The sequence below is a fragment of the Sinohyriopsis cumingii genome, chromosome 2 (assembly GCF_028554795.1).
Source record: "Sinohyriopsis cumingii isolate HCF-2022 chromosome 2, ASM2855479v2, whole genome shotgun sequence".
NCBI lineage: Eukaryota > Metazoa > Mollusca > Bivalvia > Unionida > Unionidae > Sinohyriopsis > Sinohyriopsis cumingii.
In genome coordinates, this window is record NC_142962.1 from 32749339 (window position 1) to 32770934 (window position 21596).

The following is a 21596-nucleotide window of genomic DNA, read 5'->3' on the forward strand; positions in this document are numbered from 1 at the left end:
CCAGTATGTCTGTGACCCCAAGGTTAGGGGTATGTCATAGGATGCCTGTATGTCTATGATCTCAAGGTATAGGGGGATGTCATAGGATGCCAGAATGTCTGTGATCCCAAGGTCGGGTGTGTGTGTCATAAGATGCCAGTATGTCTGTGACCCCAAGGTTAAGGGAATGTCATAGGATGCCAGTATGTCTGTGATCCCAAGGTTAAGGTGTTGGATGACAGTATGATTGTAATTGCAAGGTTAGGGGTGTGTGTCATAGGATGCCAGTATGTCTGTGACCCCAAGGTTATGGGTATGTCATAGGATGCCAGTATGTCTGTGATCCCAAGGTTAGTGGGGTATCATAGGATGCCAGTATGTCTATGATCTCAAGGTATAGGGGGATGTCATAGGATGCCAGAATGTCTGTGATCCCAAGGTTGGGTGTGTGTGTCATAGGATGCCAGTATGTCTGTGACCCCAAGGTTAAGGGGATGTCATAGGATGCCAGTATGTCTGTGATCCCAAGGTTAAGGTGTTGGATGACAGTATGATTGTGATTGCAAGGTTAGGGGTGTGTGTCATAGGATGCCAGTGTGTCTGTGACCCCAAGGTTATGGGTATGTCATAGGATGCCAGTATGTCTGTGATCCCAAGGTTAGTGGGGTGTCATAGGATGCCAGTATGTCTATGATCCCAAGGCATAGGGGGATGTCATAGGATGCCAGAATGTCTGTGATCCCAAGGTTGGGTGTGTGTGTTATAGGATGCCAGTATGTCTGTGACCCCAAGGTTAAGGGGATGTCATAGGATGCCAGTATGTCTGTGATCCCAAGGTTAAGGTGTTGGATGACAGTATGATTGTGATCGCAAGGTTAGGGGTGTGTGTCATAGGATGCCAGTATGTCTGTGACCCCAAGGTTATGGGTATGTCATAGGATGCCAGTATGTCTGTGATCCCAAGGTTAGTGGGGTGTCATAGGATGCCAGTATGTCTATGATCCCAAGGTATAGGGGGATGTCATAGGATGCCAGAATGTCTGTGATCCCAAGGTTGGGTGTGTGTGTTATAGGATGCCAGTATGTCTGTGACCCCAAGGTTAAGGGGATGTCATAGGATGCCAGTATGTCTGTGATCCCAAGGTTAAGGTGTTGGATGACAGTATGATTGTGATCGCAAGGTAGGGGTGTGTGTCATAGGACGCCAGTATGTCTGTGACCCCAAGGTTATGGGTGTGAGAGTGCTTGCCATAAGATGAATTGGTTTATTCCATACTTAAAAGATACATCCAAAGTACAGTAAAACGTGCTATGACAGAAACCTACATACAGGAGACCCCTTTTAGTTGAGTCATCATATTTTGGTAAGTTCAAGAACTTTAACACTGAGATTAATCTATGGTGTGCATAGATGTACAGGCACACACAGGGATACCAAACTAAGCACTATTTTGAGCTTCTATTAACTCAACTAAATCAGACACCTGTACATAAAGGACAATATTTATGAACCCCTATATAAAACATATCAGATCACAAAAGACATATTGTACCCCCTTTGTGATCTTGATACACAGGTTTACCTTGACACAAGACAGCATGTCCTTGGTAAATTTACATGGATGAATGTTTCTATATGCCTTGATTAGATTCTTGTTGCCTTGAGTACTTGATTCGACACTGATGACATCCTGTAAATACATGAAAGAAGTGCACAAAATCTTGACATTACTAATGATAGAAACTCCACTAGCACTTTCACTGTGTCTCAGCATCTGCTAATGCATGCATGACATAAACAAGAGTCTTAAAAAGTGGCTGACACTGACAATCTACTGTCCTGAAAGAATTACCAGGAATTCAATAAAAGACCATTTCTTCATTTTCACTTCCAGGTTTTGAAACCACTTCTGGTATTTTTTATCTTAAGTGATAAGATGTTCAAAGTAACCATTGTAGTAGCTATGATGGCTAAAATATTAGCACCATTTTCATTTAGAACATTACAAGCCATTTTGGTGAAAACATCACAGTGGTATGACCATCAGTTAAAGAGAATTAGTGACAAGTGTTTCCATATGTTCATTGTGACAGCCATATCTGAGGTCAAATCAGCACCATTTTTATTCAGGACTAAACAAATATCACAATGAGTTTTCTAGTGAAAATACCATGCTGATGTGATTTTCCATTTAGGAATAGTAGCAGCAAAATGATTTTAAAGATGGTCGCCACTGTCGCCAATACTGGAGGTCAGATTTTTCAATTCAATTAGTACCAACTAGACATAATCAAAAGCTTTCTGGTGAAATCTATTTAGGAGGCATAGCAATAAGATTTAAAGATAGAAACTATGACAGCCATATTGGATATCAGATCAGCACAATTGTCATATTTAATATCAACCAGACACTGTAAGAAGTGAAATAACCTTGCATTCAGGAGGAGTAGCAATAACAAGATTTTCAAAATGGCTGCTGTGGTGGCCATACTTGATATCATATTGACACCATACTCATTTAGGACCAGCTAGACATCATAAGAAGTCTTTTAGTGAAACCCTCATTCTGACATGCTAGGTAACTCTTCATTCAGGAGGTAGCAACAACAACATTTTTAAGAGGGCTGCTGTGGCAACTATAATGGATGTCTGAGTAGTACCATTTTCATTTAGGACCAACTAAACCTTGGGATGAATGTGAGTAAAGTTTCATGGCAAATCTCCAAGTATTTTAGGAGAAGCAACAACAACAAACTTGTGCTAATGGATGTCTGAACAACAGATAATGGACAACTGGTCATCCCATAATCTGGTATATTACCATTAGAGCTAAATATGCTATCTCAAGGGTCAATACAATATATACATATTTGTGAGATGTCATATGCCCAAAAAAAATTAAAATATAAATAAAAAAAAGAAAGTCAGCATCAATCCATTGCAAAATACCTATCTTTTCAACTGAAAGAAAATTTATGCAGAGCTACTGAAAGGTTTATCATCACAAATCTTCACATATACTCTAAATGGGGAAGTAATGTATTATTGACCATGCAACTCTAGCCAAAGGCTCTGAGGTAGGATGGGAGGAGACTACAGTTGCACTCAAATTTACACAGCCAACTAAATCCCATGGGGACTTTTTATACATAGTTTGAAAGCTATTTGCTGAGCAGTAAAAATAATTTTGCATCTGCCAAGATTTCAAAAGCCATCAACTCAATGCCCAGGACAAATATATTTTGTGACATTCTAAAAAATTTGATCTTCTGACACCTATCAATGGTCCACATGTGAGAAAAGTAAATGTATGCTATACTATAGAAATATGCCCTTAAAATTTCATTTGTCTACCTCTAGTTGTTTTTCCTCATGCTACCAAGGTTCATAAAACAAAATGAAAGTGAAATTCCCAAAATTTCAAATTTGTGTAAACAAATTATCAGACCAGATTATCAGCATATGAATAAAATCTTAAATTAAACATTTCACTTGTCTACCTTATGTGGTTCTTCTTTTATCATACTATTAAGGCTTTTGTCAAAATAGCCTATGTCCAGGAGGTTCAAATATGTGTGAAAATGAATATCAACATCTGTAATGGCATGGTGATCCACTTATAACCCCAATATAATATGCAAAATTTCAGATATGTGGACAAAGAGCAGCAAAATAATATGACCTTTCTACTATCACAAATGGAGCAATAACAAAGAAGAGTGACCCATTCTATGCACCCTTTACCATTGACTCTGATGCAGGGCTCCTAAGTGACCTTTGGAAACTGTAAAAATAATAAGGATGCTATACAGCAGGCTGTCATCACAAGTACTCTGCAAAAATAAATTGACTGAGGCCTTTGAAGTGGGAACTGGAGTGAAGCACGGATGTATCTTGTCTCCACTTTCACTCATACTTGGGACTTACTGGATTATGATGGGTGTGGTCAGTCAGGAAAAAGAGGGAATCACTGACCATTACCAGCCTCCCAGAGGATCTGGACTTTGCTCATCACACAGACACCATGACATGCAAACCAAGACTGCTGACTTAGCAAACATAGCAAGTGAAATTGGACTGCATATCAGCACCACGAGGACAAAGCAGATGAGAACGAACAAAAAGAATGATAGGCCACATCAGGCTGAATGGAGAGGAGGTTGAACAAGAAGAAACCTTCGCCTATCTGGGGCTCCAAAATGACAACCAGTAGAGATGCAGAAGAAGAAATATGTGCATGAATTTCCAAAGCTGGCCAAGCATTTGCAGCACTCAGGAGTACATGGAGAGCCAGAAGCATAAGTATAAAAGCTAAGATCAGGCTTTTCAACAGTAATGTCCTGAGTACCCTTCTATATGGAAAGGAATCTTGGAAAAATAGCCATGAGTTAGAAGTATTTCAGAACAAATGCCTGTGCAGAATTCTCAACATGTTTTGATCCCATATATCTATAAAAAAAAAAACTGCATAGAAAGACTGAAACCAAACCCATCATCCAAGAAGTCCAGATGCATAGATGAAGGTAGATCAGACATGTACTCCAAATGCCACCCACATCCCTACACAAAGTTGCCTTCAGAAGGACCCCTGATGGCTGACAAAGGGAGGCAGACCCAAAAACACCTGAAGGAGAAAAGTGGAGGAGACAAAGGAACAAAAGTGGACATGAGGACACCTGGAGAGATGTGCATCAGACATGCTCTGGTTGAGGCCTTATGTGTTACTCACTGCAAAGTGAACTAAAGTTAATGAAAAACTGTATCATGAATGGTAACCAAGTTTATATTCATTTACAAGAAGCAAGACAGATGGCCAGATAGTAACACATTGAAGAGAGATGAAATTTATACACCTCCTTTTTTTAAAAGCAGGTATAATGTAACAATGTAACAAGCAAAACAAATAGGTTATATCAAATACAAAGCATTACATACAACAGTTGTTCCTTCTAAAAGCAAGATTAGGAAATCATTGTTCTACAGTTTAATAACTTAGACTTCTACATATCTAATCATGAAAATTGAATAATTTAACACTAGGATGCACAGTCAAATAACTTTTCTCAAAACTATAACAAATTAACTCTGACACCATATGACTAATATTTCAACTAGTAAGAAACCTGCTTCAATATTAGAATATGAACTTTCTTGTAATATAATTTAAATTTGTGATACTTTGGCAAAGAACTTATAATGTCTTATGACAACTGCATTTACAAGATAAACGTTTTCCATCAATTTAAATAATTACTACAAATAAAACAAAGTCTATCTTGATCCAACCTGATCTGGTCTTTGGAACACAGGGTTTTCCCAGTCCTTCAGTAAAGACTCAATACTGTTGCCTGCCATCAAAAGAAATTTATATATTTTAATAATATTCATTTTATGTATATATTCAGAAAGTACTAACAGCTTGTACAAATACTCCAACCAGCTCTCTTTTCTTTGAGATGGTACTGGAAGTAATGAAAGCCAGACATCCTGATGATAACTACCAAACTCCAATGGGAGAGACCATTTGTTCTTGCAAAATGATATTATAAATTTCTTAATGAAACATAAATGCCAGCGACCTATTTTGGATGGGATGTGTTCTCACTAAGATGCATCTACAAAGTTGCATGCAATGCAAAACTGAACCAAAGCCAACGAAACACGAAATAGACTGTGAATTCACTATATTTCACCATATACCAATCATCATGGACTTTGTGGTTACTATGATTCACAAACCCTGAAGCCAAATATGGAGATTTTCATTGAAATTAACTTTTAAATCTTCAAACATAAACCCCTCTTACCTATTGTTCAATACAATTCTGTTGCATACAGTGCAAATAATTGCATATACAGGGATGAACCTCACTAGAAGCAGGCATTACCATCCCATCACATTTATGTTAGTGATTCAGCTGTGGAATTACTAACTTGCTAAATTAGATATAATGGTGTCTGGAATTCATGAAAAATTAAAACATAAAGAGTGATTATACAGAAACAAGGAAATTCAAATGACTAAAACTGAAGTGCATTGCCCATTAATATGTTTCAATATTCTTTTTCCACATTTTACTTGATATTTGCTGCTGTTGTATTTTCCATCAGTTGTTATTTATGACAAAAGTAAAACTGAAGAACTATAAAGTTGATTCTAATTTCTTTAACCCTCTGGATGCATGTTGCTTTGTCTTCCTTTATTTTGGCTGCCTTTTTCTTTTTCCTTCCACTCAAAAACAATGTCTGAATAGGTTTCAGCTGTCCAATTGTTTATCTAAATCCCTACCTAATATTCATAAGAATCTGTTATAATTTGATCACATGTAATAAGCTTTGGACAAAACTGACAATGTACAGTATCAAATATAATTAGCCTTGGACAAAATTGACAACAATGTACAGTATCAATTATAGTCAGCCTTGGACAAAATTGACAATGTACAATATCAAATATAATTAGCCCTGGGCAAAATTGACAATGTACAGTATCAAATATAATTAGCCTTGGGCAAAACTGACAATGAACAGTATCATATGTAATAATCTTTGGACAAAACAAATAATGTACAGTACCACATGTAATAAGCTTGGGACAAAACTGACATGATACTTTCTGACTGACAGTTTAACCAGCCAAACCATATTTTCTAAAGGTTTACTAAATGAAAAGTCAAGAAAAAATAAGAAAATTCTTCCGATTCTTGCTTAATGACAAGTTATGATAATATGCAGCAAACAAAAACTGTTATGTATATTAAAATAACCATTCCATCATTACACTTCTACAGTAATGGATGGCCAGCTTATTCAGTAATGATCTCACACATAACAATAAACAAACCCTTTGTCAAGGGAGGTATGGCAGTCAATAATTTTGGACTAGATCAACAATATTAACTTAAGCACTAAATATCAGCAATTCAGTGGGAACAATTTGAGGTAATAAAGTGGATTTTTATTTGCATGTGTTGCCCCAAAAATTTAATGAAAAATATACAGATTGGTTTTCTCTATAAATGACTTTTAAAGACCCAGTGAACCATGATCCTTCTGCACAGATGACACAATGTGGTTCAGTTGATAAGACAACTGATTAATGACCAGAAGGGTATGGATTCAGTCCTAGCAGGGATATGCCCAGACAGACAAACAAAGTGTGTGTTCAAGCAAAACACTTTACTCCATATGCCTTGGCATGATGCACCCATAAAAGCATTCCTGTGCCCAATTTGCCTTAGCATCCAACAATCTAAAAAGCATTCATGTGCCCTACTTGCCTTGGCATCATACAACCTTAAAAGCATGCTTGTAGCCTACTTGCCCTGGCGTGATACAGTCTTAAAAGCATTGTTGTGCCCTTCTTGCCTTGGCATGATATGACCTGAAAAGCATTGCTGTGCTCCACTTGCCTTTGCAACCTTAAAAGCATTATACACATGTATTCCATAAAATACCAAAAAAAAACTAAACCTCCTGTGGAAATAATAGGACTCCTTACCCAATCCATACACCACCAAAACTGTCATTAAAAAAAATCATTCAAGCTGATACTCAAGAAAAAAGATTAATTTGGTTTGTCCTGGTGTTCTAATTTTGGTAGGTAATGTGGTACTAACTTAATACAGGTACATGTACCCGGGTACTTGCCCACTGATAAACACCCAGGTAATAAACTAGGCAACTGGGTACCCCTTAAAAATAAATGTTTTGAAGTTTAGATAAAGACACAGAATAAATATTACAGTCCAAGGCTCATGTCATGTGTGCATTTATTCATCATCACAGGGGCTCGTATTGTTGCTTTTAATTTACTTTTTATACATGTACAATATAATAATACAAGGGAGGACACTTCTTTCACATAGCGTAATAAATTTGGTACCAATGCTTAGCTCAGGCATTCGAATATGAATTCCTGTCCAAAGTTTGGTTTACTATCATACCTTTAAGGAATGTCAAACTATTTTCCCACGCTACCATTCTACAGTGCCATGATTGTGTGCATTTAAAATGCAAGTGCAACTAGCTGAATGGAATACTGCACTCTCACTGGCTAAAGGAAAATGACATTCTGTGCCTATTTGTAACTTATTATTGTATTATTATATAGTATATATCTGACTGATTGTTAAATTGTAAACAATAATACAAGCCCCATGTTCATTGCTCGACCTCCGTCAAATTGACATATTTTCTATTTATAATATGTACATGAAACAGTTCCAAGAAAACAGATGTGTTTCTTGAATATAATAATAATAATAATAATAATAATGACCTTATTTAAAGAGGGTAACACAATTAGCTAAAAACTAATCTACCTTGAGGCCCTCATACAAAGGAATTCATTTATTTAAGCTGCATCTCTGAAGCCACTGGATATATTGGGTTTGGAAGAAGGAAATAGAGTGGGCATTTCTAATCTCAGCTGGAATACTATTCCAGAGCAGAGTTCCAGAGTATTGGAAACTTTTTTTAAATAACTCCTTATTTGGTTTGGGAATTTTATACTGTTTGCTTGACATGGATCGCAGGTGGGGAGTATTACCAGGTAGCCTATACTGGAATAGTGATTGTAAATATTCAGGAGCACTATTCTGAGATATCCTGTACATTAATTTGGCTTTTCTCAAACAGATTCGGTCTTTAATAGGTAATATTTTTAACCTACCAGCTAAACTTTCCTTGCTTTCTTTCTGGATTGATATTAACTCAAATGCTCTTTTTTGAAGATGTGCCAGCTTTGCTATGTTTTTATCATTTGAATTACCCCATACTGTACTACAGTAGTCCAAATAGGGTTGTATGTAACTGTTATAAAATAGTTTCCTGTGCCTTTCAGGGAGAAAATGTCTTATCCTACTGAGAAGCCATAAACCTGAATTGACTTTTTTACTGGTATGTTTGATATGTTCAGTCCATGATAGGTTATTATCTACCAGAACACCAAGTAGCCTATCATGACAGACTATTTGCAGATTTGTATCCTTCCATGTCAGACATAGTTCATCACTATCAAGATTTGTCCTTCTTTGCCGTGTTGAGATAAGTAATATTTTAGTTTTACCAGTATTTACCACCATGCCATTACATGTGCACCAGTTTTCCAGTTTGTTTAGGGCATTCTGTAAAGAAATTTCGAGCTCATGCTTTGTGTTTTGGATGTCTGACAATGTTGTGTCATCTGCATAGAGATCTGTAGATGTTATTGAGTCTCTTAGTAAAAGTGGTAGGTCATTAATAAATAAAATGAATAGTAGTGGACCTAGAATTGAGCCTTGTGGTACTCCATATCTAATTGTTTCAGGTTCAGACAGAACATTATTTATGTAAACATGTTGTGTTCTCTCATTTAAGTACGAAGTAAACCATCTAATTGTTCTTTCATCACACTGGTAGATTTTCAGTTTTTTCAAAAGGATTTCATGATCCACCATGTCAAAAGCTTTCCTGAAATCTACAAATACAGTTCCTATTATTCTACCTTGGTCAAGTGCTTGAAGCCATTTATCAGTTAGGGAGATCAACGCAGTCTCACAGGAATGGTTCTGTCTAAAGCCTGATTGATTAGGGTGTAACAGCAAGTGTTTGGTTAAATATGACATGAATGAGTCATGGACATGTTTTTCAATCAATTTTGACAAGTTTGGTAGTATTGAAATTGGTCTGTAGTTATCAGCATCATCCTTAGAACCAGATTTGTGAATAGGAGTTACTTTTGCAGTTTTCCATATTTTGGGGACAGATGAGGTTGCAATACTTAAATTAATTATGAATGTTATGCTATCTGCAATAGCAAAGGCAGAAGATTTAATGAGTAGTGGACCAATCTGATCAAGTCCTGTAGTTTTCTTGGTATCAAGTTCACTGAGACATTTTTTAACAAAGTTTTTTGACACTGGTGGGATAGAGAAACATACCTCCTTTGAGATTTTACTGCTGCAGAACTTTTTCAGTTCATTAAAGTTGTTTTCTATCACTGGCTCTTTTAACTTTGTGGTAATGTTGATGAAAAAATCATTGAAAACATTTGCAATGTCAGTTTCATCAGTGACTATGGTGTCATTTACCAGAAGTGAGTGAATTTTATTTGTCTGTTTTTTGTGCGTTCCTCCAGTGAGTTCATTGAAGACTTTCCAAATGGAGTTTGTGTTGCTCTTTTTGTTTTCAAGCAATGATTGATAATAAGTTTTTTTAGCTTTTTTGATCATACTTGTTATTTTATTTCTCCATACTTTATATTGTGCATGGTTTTCCATAGCCTTGAATTTGTCTCGTGTTTTCATAGCATCTAGGATTTCAGTAGTAAGCCAATTAGGTTGAATATCAGTCTTTACTCGATGTACTTTCAGTGGTGCATGCTTAGATACTACATCCATAAACAAGTCAGTCCACACCCTCATGGCTTCATCTATGTCATCCAAATTTTGGATCATACTCCATGGAACTTTATATAGGTCATTGAGAAATTGTTCTTCATTAAAAGTTTTGAACGATCTGTAAGTGATCGTTTTATGTGTATTTTTCTTATTTTTCTTGCATTTAACCTTTCTTGTCAAAAAAGTAGGATAGTGGTCACTAAGACCAACATTCGGTACATTAACACAAGCCACATTGTCTGGTAGGTTAGTATAAATGTGATCAATAAGAGTGCTTGATTTTTCTGTTACCCTTGTAGGCTCATTTACCAGCTGGTCTAGGCCTAATGATTCAATAAATTCCATCCAGTTGTTCCTTATTTGAGTATTGAGAAGGTCCTTATTTATATCTCCGAGTATATATGTTTCTTTCTCCTGTGCTAGAACATTTTCTATTTGTTTCAAAAAGTTATCATTCCAAAATGCTTTGGAGGAAGGTGGTCTATAAATGAAACCAGCTAGGAAAGATTTTGCATTATTTTGAAAAATTTCCACCCAGATACTCTCAATTTCATGTGACTCCAAGTCAAGTCGCCTTTTTACATTTACATCTTCTCTAATGTATACAACAAGACCCCCCCCTGCTGTCTCTCTGTCCCTACGAAATGGTTTATTGTAGCCTTGACAGTGAAATAGATCATCATTGTGGTTAGCATTTAATTTGGTTTCAGTGAGTCCTAAAACATGTATATTATTTTCCATGGAAGACAACATTAACTTAATCTGGTCTATCTTTCCCACTATATATGAAAGCATGTGTGACAGATTCATTCTATTTTGATACCCATATATGTAGCAGACCGTCTAAATTGATAATAAATGGCACCAGATATCGTAATATCGATGTGACTGATGGATGTTTTATGACTGAAAAATGTTAGAGGAGAGGAATTTTGTTAAGCTTAAAAATATGTTGCATCCGGAAAGGGCAAATCAAAAGCACATAAAAATTTGAAATAAGAATTTGACAATGATGTAATACAACAGTCGTCATTTGTGGACTTTTCAACTATTAACGAAAGTTACTGTAGACAATATGGACTAGTTAAAGTGAGTGTTATGCATAAATAATTTATCAATTTCTTTTGTGTTTATACTCTTGTACTAACTAATAATCCACCTGGATTTAGCCGATTTGTGACAAGAATTTTAACTGCAGATCCAAGTAAGTAACAAAACTAAATGTGCGTTTTTCATACAGTTTTCTGTAATGAAGGCATGTAATAAATAGATTGCTCTTTTATGCTCAGATTACTTTTTTGCCACTTATATAAGTAATAAATATGCTTATACCTCTCTTGTGGAATTGCATGTCTGAACCTACAACAAAGCAGTTCAGGTTTACATTTAATACAATTTCAATTTAATAGGGTATCCGGGTAAGTGATTGTTAGGACTGATGGGTACCCGGTATAAATGTCCTAAAATTTTGACATCTCTAGTATTAACAAAGATGCATCCACATACAAATTTGAATGACTCTTTTACTAAAAGCACCAAAGGAACTGACCCACAAAGAAAAATGGAAGGAAAGACAGGCAGACAAGGTAACACCATGCACCTTCAATATTTGTGGAAGTACATGCAAGTTAACCATGGATTTCAGAATTGTATGTACATGAATAACTGGTTCAATAATCAGGTCTCAAAACCTAACTGAAATGTACAAAAAGAGCTTATTACATTTTTGTATCTGCAATATTAGCCACAAATTTGCTGATGATGAATTTTTAATTCTAATACAACCAGAAACAAGAGATCCATGTTGGTCTGAAATAAGTCAATCAGCTGATATTTGTCTAATAGCTAACTAAATGAGCATTTGTCCAAGAAATCTGGGTCAGAGGACACTTTCTACTGAAGATTTTTCCAGTGTTGTTGATTCTATATGTTATGACAAGAAATGTTTCAAGGTTTCTCTAGTATTTTCTACTTTCATCCTTAGTTATCAGCACAGTAGAATAATTAGTCCAAAACTGAACAGCCCCTATCCCAGGTCACTTTGTGTCAAAGTTGGTCAAAATCTATTTAGTACTTTTATTTCATAAAGCTGTGTAAATGTTTCTTCTACTTTTTGATATCATTTGTACTGCTTGAAAACAATATTTGCCAGGATGCTTTCTGTCAAATTTGGTAAAATTCAAGAGCATTTTTTAAAAAAAGCAGTACCTTAAATGTCTTCTATTTTTGTTAATGGTGGTCATATTTGATGATCGATTGATATCATTTATATAAATCTGAAATGTCTTCATTCTGCTGTCATGATTGGTCAAATTAAGCTATGTGGTTCTGGAGAAAAGTTGATTAAAGATTTTTATATTCCAGTACTGACAGGCATATTTGATTGTGATCACAATCACATATAATAAAACCTGAAAGGTCTTCATGTCAAGAAGATTTATGTTAACAAATTCTATTAAATGGTTTTAGAAATAGAATTTCAAGGTTTTTCTATTTATAATTTAGTAATTATGGCCATATTTGATGTCCTATCAGTATCATTTACATAAGTCTGAAAGGTCTAAATGCTGGTATGTTTCTGGAAAAGAAGTCATTTAAACATTTTATCAATCCATCTGCGGCTGAAACTTGAAATTCCTATATGCCAGGATCGTCAAGTCCAATTTGGTCAAATATAAAATTTTATCAATTCTACTGTGTTTTTTTGAAAGATGTTATTTGAAGTTTTATTTCTAATTTTAGTAATGGCAGCCATATTTGATGGTGGATCTGCATCACTTGTAAATATTTTTCTATTTTTAGTAACAACGAATGACCATATTTAATGGCAAATTGGCATCATTTGTAAAAATCTGAAAGGTCTTCATGCCAGGATTGTTTATGTGAAGTTTGGTCGAATTCTATTCAGTGATGTTGGAGAAGAGGTTATTTAAAAGAGTCTTCTATATTTAATAGTTTTTCTTTTCTTTTTATACCGGCAGCAGATTGAAATCATTTGTATTAACTTGAAAGATCTAGCCAAGGTTCCTTCAGTCAAATTTGATCAAATTCTGACTTAGTGATGGTTCACGTGGAGACATGTGCAAGGAAATTTTTTGAAATCCAGTTTTTAAAACAAATATGACTACAATAGTAAATGTATAATATCAACCTATTTTAAAAACAGTAACACCTTTGAAAAAATAAATATGTTCCACAAGTATTTAACTTGTTCTTCTAAAACTACAGTGCGTACATCTCAGCAATCTACATCTAGGCAAGTGATTGAAATTGTTGGGGCAAGTGAAACGATATATGGTGAGGCAAGTGAATTTTCTGAAACTACTTGTTCTGGACAAATGGATGAATAAAAATCTGATCAACTCTGATGGCAGATCGGCATTATTTGTAAAATTTTTGAAATCCTTTGATATAAATTGGTTAACTGGTTTTTTAAAAGAAGTTTAAAGTAACAACTATTGACTAACACAAAAGAAGCAACAAACAATGCACGATGAATGCACAATGGATGCTGGGCCATACCATAAATTCATGTGGCCCTATGGTCAGATGACTTAAAAATCGAATATTTGTCTTCTTCCAATACTTTCTTAGCAAGACAAAATTACATGTGGGCCAAATAGTTTTATAACAAGTAAAGAAAAAGACAAAGTTAACAAAAAGAAGACCAGGGCCAACATAACATAAAGAAAGCCAGGGCCAATATGCCAAGCTCATGATCAAAGCACTGTTGGAAAAAATGTGAACTGACCCATTGGTCAAAAGGTTATGCTAGCATGTCACATAATGAACTGCCCAAGGTGAAAACTGATTCATCAAAATTATGAAGAAAATCTAACAAGAAGTTTAGGAAGTACAAACAAATGAAAATTTTTAACTCAAATTTGACAAAAAATATACCCTGACTCTGAACTTGACCCCAATGTTGCAGAATCATCCCATGGATGAAGAAAATCCATTTAGGGGTTTAGAAAATGTAAGCAAACCATCAAATGAAAACCAGAACTTTAATCTAACATAGATTTTAAGAAATGCAATAAATAAAAATGTTTTAACCAAAACATTAACACAATTTTCTATGATTGTGACCTTGACCCCAAGAGACAAACAAGCATGTAACAGAATGATTTGTCTTAGCTTGTTAAAGATTCTTTCCAAATATGGTGAGAATATGTCATAGCATTTAGGAAATACACTGATATGCAAATGAAAACATCGAACCAAAACCTTAACATGTTGCTAATAATGATGCCACCAATGCCACAGGCAGAAATGTGATATGTCCCACTTCTCACTAATGTGGCCTAAACAGAAGACAGTCATCATTAGCAAAAGAGATTTAAATTTGCTTGCTGAAATATTTTGCAATATAATGTAATACCTCTAGCAGGTTTATGGGAGTATGAATACTGTAGGACCTACTACATATACATATGAATACTGTAGGACCTACTACACATACATATGAATACTGTAGGACCTACTACACATACATATGAATACTGTAGGACCTACTACATATACATATGAATACTGTAGGACCTACTACATATACATATGAATACTGTAGGACCTACTACACATACATATGAATACTGTAGGATCTACTACACATACATATGAATACTGTAGGACCTACTACACATACATATGAATACTGTAGGACCTACTACATATACATATGAATACTGTAGGACCTACTACACATACATATGAATACTGTAGGACCTACTACATATACATATGAAATATATGAATACTGAAAAATAAACAAACCTATCACACACTGACAATTCACAAAACGATAAGGCGTGGAATTATTATAAAACTACCACACTGTAATTACTAAAAACTTACCAGAGCCATGTAGTATTCTGATGTACAATAGTTATTTTCTTCTATACCATTTACAAAAAAAAAGTACTGAGTAACTTACTGCACCCAGAAATGTTGAAGTTAACTCCTGGAGAGTCACTGGAGGAGTGAACAATGGAACATGGAACTTGTTAATGTAATCAGCGCTTGCATGTTAGATATAAGCAATGCAATCAACTCACATACTACTCACTCATCATGCGTACAACAGTTGTTGTTGTTGTAAGGTTTAATGCCATTTTTCAGCACACAATAGGCTACATGGCGGCCAGTATTTAATGGCGGAGGAAGAACCTGGGAAATCCCCGGAAAGAACCACTGACCCACGAGAAGCTACTGGCAAGCTTTCTCACATACCCACATTAGCCGAATCTGAGACTCAAACCCACGCAGACAGAGGTGAGATGGCAATGATCCGTAACGTGCGTACAACAAAACAACATATATATGGACAATGGACATCACTGTAGTGAATATGTAACACAAAAATACTAAATACACACAAACAATTACAAACAATGGTTTTCAATAAAATGACTAGAAATCAATGGAACTTCATCCAAATACTAGTGTCAACCAGTCATGTAAAAAACTGTTTAACTGCAACATAACACATTTCTGGGTGTTTTTTCTTTAAAAATTCACTATTCTGTCACCATATTAAACAGCAAGGTTTAAAATTCCATATTTATTGGTGACATTAATAGAGAGACATGAAAAACAGATTCACAACAATGAACAACCTGTATTAATGTCCTTAGCTCCTTCTCTCCATTTTATCTGGACATCGCCACTTTCTGTAATCAAAAGGTTTTGCGATCTGATTCCTTGACCTCCACTAGACAGGCCAAATGGTCTTTTCCATTTTGTATTGATGTTGGACAATGGCTTATCATTGTTTGTTCCATCTTAAAAAAACAAACAAACTGATAATGTATTAGAATTAGGACTATTTTCAACAAGCATAATCTTACATACAGTTGTGGCAATAAACAGTCAGGATTTAGTGGAAACTTTCTGAACTTTTCTCATAAAGGACTTAAACAGACAGAGAATTGTTATGCTTCTAAATTGGATTCTTTAGTTTAGGTATACCACTTTGGTAAAATTAATGCTCACTGCACAACTCAAAACGATGTGATAATTACATTATGACATGGTGCACCATCACTTTTTATCTACATATATTGTAGCACTTTGAACACTGAGAGACTGATATAACTTCTGTTTTGTAAGAATATTTAAAAAATGCTTAACAATTTTAATAATCACAACAGTTCTTCAAAGAAAATAATAAAGTAAACTAAAAGTATACAAGACCCTGTAGGAAAATCTGTAGGAATTTATGACTTGCAGAAATTCAGTCTGTTGCAGTGATCCTGATAACCATGTCATATGGAAAAAATTCACTCACAAGCATACCTTTTTTATCTGGGTACTTGATAAGAGGTGTCTATGATTCTCTTTCCAAATCTTGTGCAAATATGATGAATTTTTACATACTCATTCAGCTATTATTTTACTGAAATTTTTTGACAGAGTACCATTAATAAAAACTTGTAAGTTGATCTTTCCCCACTGAACATTGATGCATGCAGAGATGGGGACATCATATAAGCGCAACACAAAAAGCACATAATTTAGGAGTAATGTTGGAAACTCTAGATGTTTGCAGTAGACAAAAATACTGTAAATTCAAATACTGTCATTATTTCATCTTCAAAATAATTTAAATCTTTCTTGCCATTGGGTTGACTTCAACCACAAAAATATTTTGTTCTTTGTCCTTAGAGTTCAAAGATAACCATGACATCACAAACTGGATTAGTTTCTGAGTACCCAAGTGGCTGATGTATCCAACTGGTTCTTTGAACTGTCTGTGGCACACTTGAGAAGAGATGTCACTTGGGTTTGCTTGATCAATTGAGGACATGCTTCATTTTTATGCTGCTCATGCTTCTGCAGTCTCTGCATTTCTCTTCCATTCAGTATGTAGCTCCACATGGACGAGACTGCACTAAGTGAAGCAATCTTGTATGAGTTCTTTGCAAGATTCAAGGTCAATGCTGAAGTGTTTCAAAGACGATGTGAGGGATTCATTGAAGGGTTTCTTCTGACCACCCTGAAATAGTTTCCCACCTTCAGCGTGCCATAAAAGAACTTCCTTGGTAGTCTTCTGACAACATGATGACATGACCTGCCCATCTCATCTGTGATTTCATCAGCAGAGTATGGATGCTTGGAATCCCTGCTCATGTGAGAACCTCACTGTCTTGAACCCTGTCCTGCCATTTTATCCTCATCAGTTTCATCAGGCAGTCCCTGTGAAAATGGTTCTGCTTCTTGGCATGACGTCTTTACACCCTCCAGGTTTTGCAAGCACACAGCAGGGTTGGCACAACAGTGGCCCTGAAGATCATCAGTTTTCTTGGCAGACTGATTCCTCTGTGCTCCCACACACTTGTGCATAGTCAGCCAAACATATGCTAACAGCCATCAAACACTTTACATTGCAACTCCACTGATTACCACAAACCTTTAATGTTTTCATTGCCAGATAAACTGACTTAAAATATATATATTTATTGCCATCTTACAGTTTTATAACCTTTCATGACTTTGGCCATTGCTTGTGCCAACATGGGTGGACATCCAGTAATGAAATGCTGCAGGCCTATTTTAAATTTTTTTCTTCTGATGTAAAAGCATGCCCTAGTTCAAGATTTGGGGGACATAAAACAAAACAACAGGGTGGGTGAGTGTACCCACATTCCCATATTCATTGCACAACAGTGATACTGGTAATTTTAGTAAGACCATGCAGTTTGCTAAGATTATCAGTAATACAAACTATATTTTGTAACAGAAAATAGACACTATGACATAAGCAGGTGCTTAGAGCATTTGCCTCAAATGTGGGAGGTCATGAGTTCAAACCCCGGCCAAGTCATACTAAAGACTTGTGAAATGGTACTAGCAGCTGTCTCGCTTGGCACTGAGCGTTAAGAGGTTAATGTTAGGACTGGTAGGCCTGGAGTCAGGATAATGTGACTGGGTGGGACATGATGCTACACATTTGCGGCATGATGCCCCAGTGCTCGACATCACTATAAACTTTCACACTGGAGACATTGTAGCTATGTTAAAACATCAAACACACAAACACACACACACACATAAGATGGGACTGAAATCACTCCAAACCAAAAACTGAAAAAGCTAGCTAAACACAGGAAACAAATGGACTATAATGTACTAGTATTATGAACATCTTTAGAATTCAATTGATAATTCTGTATCAGATCACACATATAATGATCAGTTTTAAAGTTAAAACCAAGATTTATGACATCTGATTAGTCAAACTTAAGCCAGACTTGAATTCTGTCGACTTAGATTGCAGGGTTCTGGAATTAAGTCAAAGTTAAGATTTGGTTTCCAATGATACAATCCAGGCAGGCAAATAAATACCACCAGAAACTGTTTTATTTACTCTTTATTAAGTAAATAAATGCAACAATAGGTTACTTGTTTGCACTACACTAGGAAACTGTCTTCTTGCCAACAAATAGTAGTCTCTCAAGACTGGTGTTCTCTCACCAGAGATCATTACAAATTTAATCTACAGATGAAATATTTGTTCTTTTATGACAGGTTGTCTTCCAAAACAGTGGTCTTATAGGTCAGGTTTTACTGTTGATGACTAAGATGTCATCACTGCTGACATCACAGCTAGAAAAGTGATACATATCTACTGCCATTCACAGGTGAGACAAAAATGAAAGATAATTAATCCATAGTAAGGAAACACCTGTAAATTATTGACATCTACCAAATATACTTACTTACAAGACAAGTCTAACTGCAGACTGCACAGACCCAGATCTGCCATCACATAATGTGTCAGCAGATCTGGTTCTGTGCAGTTTGTTAGAAGTAGTCAGAAGAACAAACAACAGAGACCCTGATCTGCAGGCACATTATGCTACAGCAGATCACGATCTTTGTTATTTGCAGTTTGAATTGATTGATTATAAGTGAGTATATACAGTATTTGAATATCTTACCAATGCTGGTGTAAACAAACAAATAAGGAAACTCCATAAAAAATTTAATATAATATTTATGCAGCAAATATTTTCAGAGATTCGGGCATGGAATCGAAATAAATGATTCTAACACACTTTTGAATGTCACAAGAATACTAATTCATCAAATTTGCAGCAGTGAAATCCACAATAAACTGTAAGCATTTCTGACAACAATGGCACATCATACTGATCCTATTGGACACAGATAAAATTACAAAGAACATCAATACCTGACGCATACAATTTCAAAATTGTGGTAGTATCAAGATAACAAACATTTGCGTAAGGAATTAGGAAATTTATTGGTGGAATTAGGAAAATTATTGATGGAATTAGAAAAATTATTGTTGGAATTAGGAAAATTATTGTTTGAATTACAAAAAATTATTAGTAGATTTAGGAAAATTATTTGTGGAATTAGGAAAATTATTGTTTGAATTAAAAAAAATTATTAGTAGAATTAGGAAAATTATTGGTGGACTTTATCATTGCAAATATTCAATTTACAAACTGTCAAGGAACCACATGTAAAATCCAAACTCAACTTGCTACAATGAAACTACTCAATTCATCAAAACAGATTTGTTTTCCTATCTAATTATGCAGCTACCTTGCATGACAGAATGCTTGTCTCTTTTCCATTGACTTTCTGGTATGGCATGGCCTGAAGTGGTATTCACATGAAGATTTTCACCTGAAGAAGAAAAAAAATCTATAATTTATGGGCTAAACAAATATATGTTTGATTAACTTGTCCTGGACATGTGACTCCTGAAAAATCACTTGTTCTGCAGAATGTATCACTTGCCTTTGTCTTGAGTAACATAAAAAAACACAGTTACTATGGTGATTTACTTTGCTTTCATTTAACATTCAAATGCTTCAATTTTACATAACAAATAGAGGATATTTGCTTGAAATGAGTAAATAATGGATATCTTTTATCGAGTGTGTGATTATATGTGAGTTTTTTTATCCACAAGATGAAATATATCCATTACTTACTTTGAGCAAGCAAATTTGTTTTATATGTTTAAACATATTGGCCAACAGCATGTAAAACAGAGAAACATTAGATTCCTTACTGTATCAAGTGAGATAATATCAATGGTTTATCACGTAAATTCTGCTGTTTTGTGTATATTCACTATATTCACAGAAAACTATCAGTAGTAGCGTAATTCTCCCTCCTAATTCAAGGCAAAACATCACATTAAAAAAATGATGAAAAAAAGGTTTACGCACATTGTGGAATTTGAACTTGGCTCATTTGCCTGCAAAGGCAGACATACTTAAAACAGACCAAGCCAGTGTCTAAAATTAGTTCAATTCTCGGTTATAATGTTACCGATGTCTATTAATGGGGTAGCATAAAAACATTCCTGGTACTTTGCTCCAGTGCATAATCAAAATTATTTCTTTTGGACAATCCAGTAATCATCAATCAGTCAATCAATCAATCCTCTCTGCGCCGTCTGGTGCTTGAGGCGAGAGCAAGGGAGCACCATTTTGGTCTGTCAGCTGCTGTTATGGGGGTGGTCTGCAGGGTGAGGCCTCTGGTCTGGAGTTCTCGCTCCACGGTTTGGCGCCAGGTCTCTTTGGGTCTGCCACGGTTCCTTTTCCCCTGTGGAGTCCATCTCAGTGCCACCCTTGGTAGAAAGTCAGGGGGCATTCTGCAGACGTGGCCGAGCCATCTCCATCGACGAGTTGCAATGGTCTCAGCGATGGTGCTTGCACCTGCTCTGTGCCGGAGTTCCTCATTCAAGATCATGTTTGGCCAGAAGATCCTCATGATCTGTTGCAGGCACTTGGTCTGGAAGACTTTGAGCTTGCATTCTATGTTAGCAGTGGTCTTCCAACACTCTGACCCAGTAATCATGGCCTACCATAAAATATGACATGCTAATTTACAGAAATATTCCATCCCCATTTTCTGCATCTTTTAATAATATCTAAATAATTATTTTTTTAAGATATAAACAGTTCAAGATCAGTAATTTTTAATATCATACAAAAGAGTAATCATATAGTATGGTATAAACCTAATCTTTTTTGTAGCAATATGTGAACTGAATACACACAACTCATTAGAGGGATATTGTATTTTTTATTTACAGGAAGAAAACCTGTACAAAGAATGCTGATCCATGACCAAAAAATTAATAATTTTCTTAACAACGTTTTTGAAGATGATACTTCTTGTAATGACTGGTTAATTTCAGCACAATCAACATAGGTATGCTTAATTGGCACATTTGGTTTCTTCTT

The 21596-nt window shown here is 35.5% G+C and overlaps 1 protein-coding gene across 2 annotated transcripts in view; it reads right to left on the reverse strand.

Annotated features, from left to right (window-relative positions):
- The window catches only part of LOC149804584 (uncharacterized), a 68701-nt gene that overhangs the window by 25583 nt on the left and 21522 nt on the right, over positions 1 to 21596 (reverse strand). For both annotated transcript variants that reach the window (XM_089941901.1, XM_089941909.1), the window contains exons 4-7: positions 19939 to 20022; positions 15981 to 16145; positions 5267 to 5328; positions 1563 to 1670 (exon numbers count right to left, since the gene is read on the reverse strand). In XM_089941901.1, the coding sequence (XP_089798027.1) occupies positions 1563 to 1670; positions 5267 to 5328; positions 15981 to 16145; positions 19939 to 20022 (419 nt within the window). The remainder of the gene's footprint in view (positions 1 to 1562; positions 1671 to 5266; positions 5329 to 15980; positions 16146 to 19938; positions 20023 to 21596) is intronic.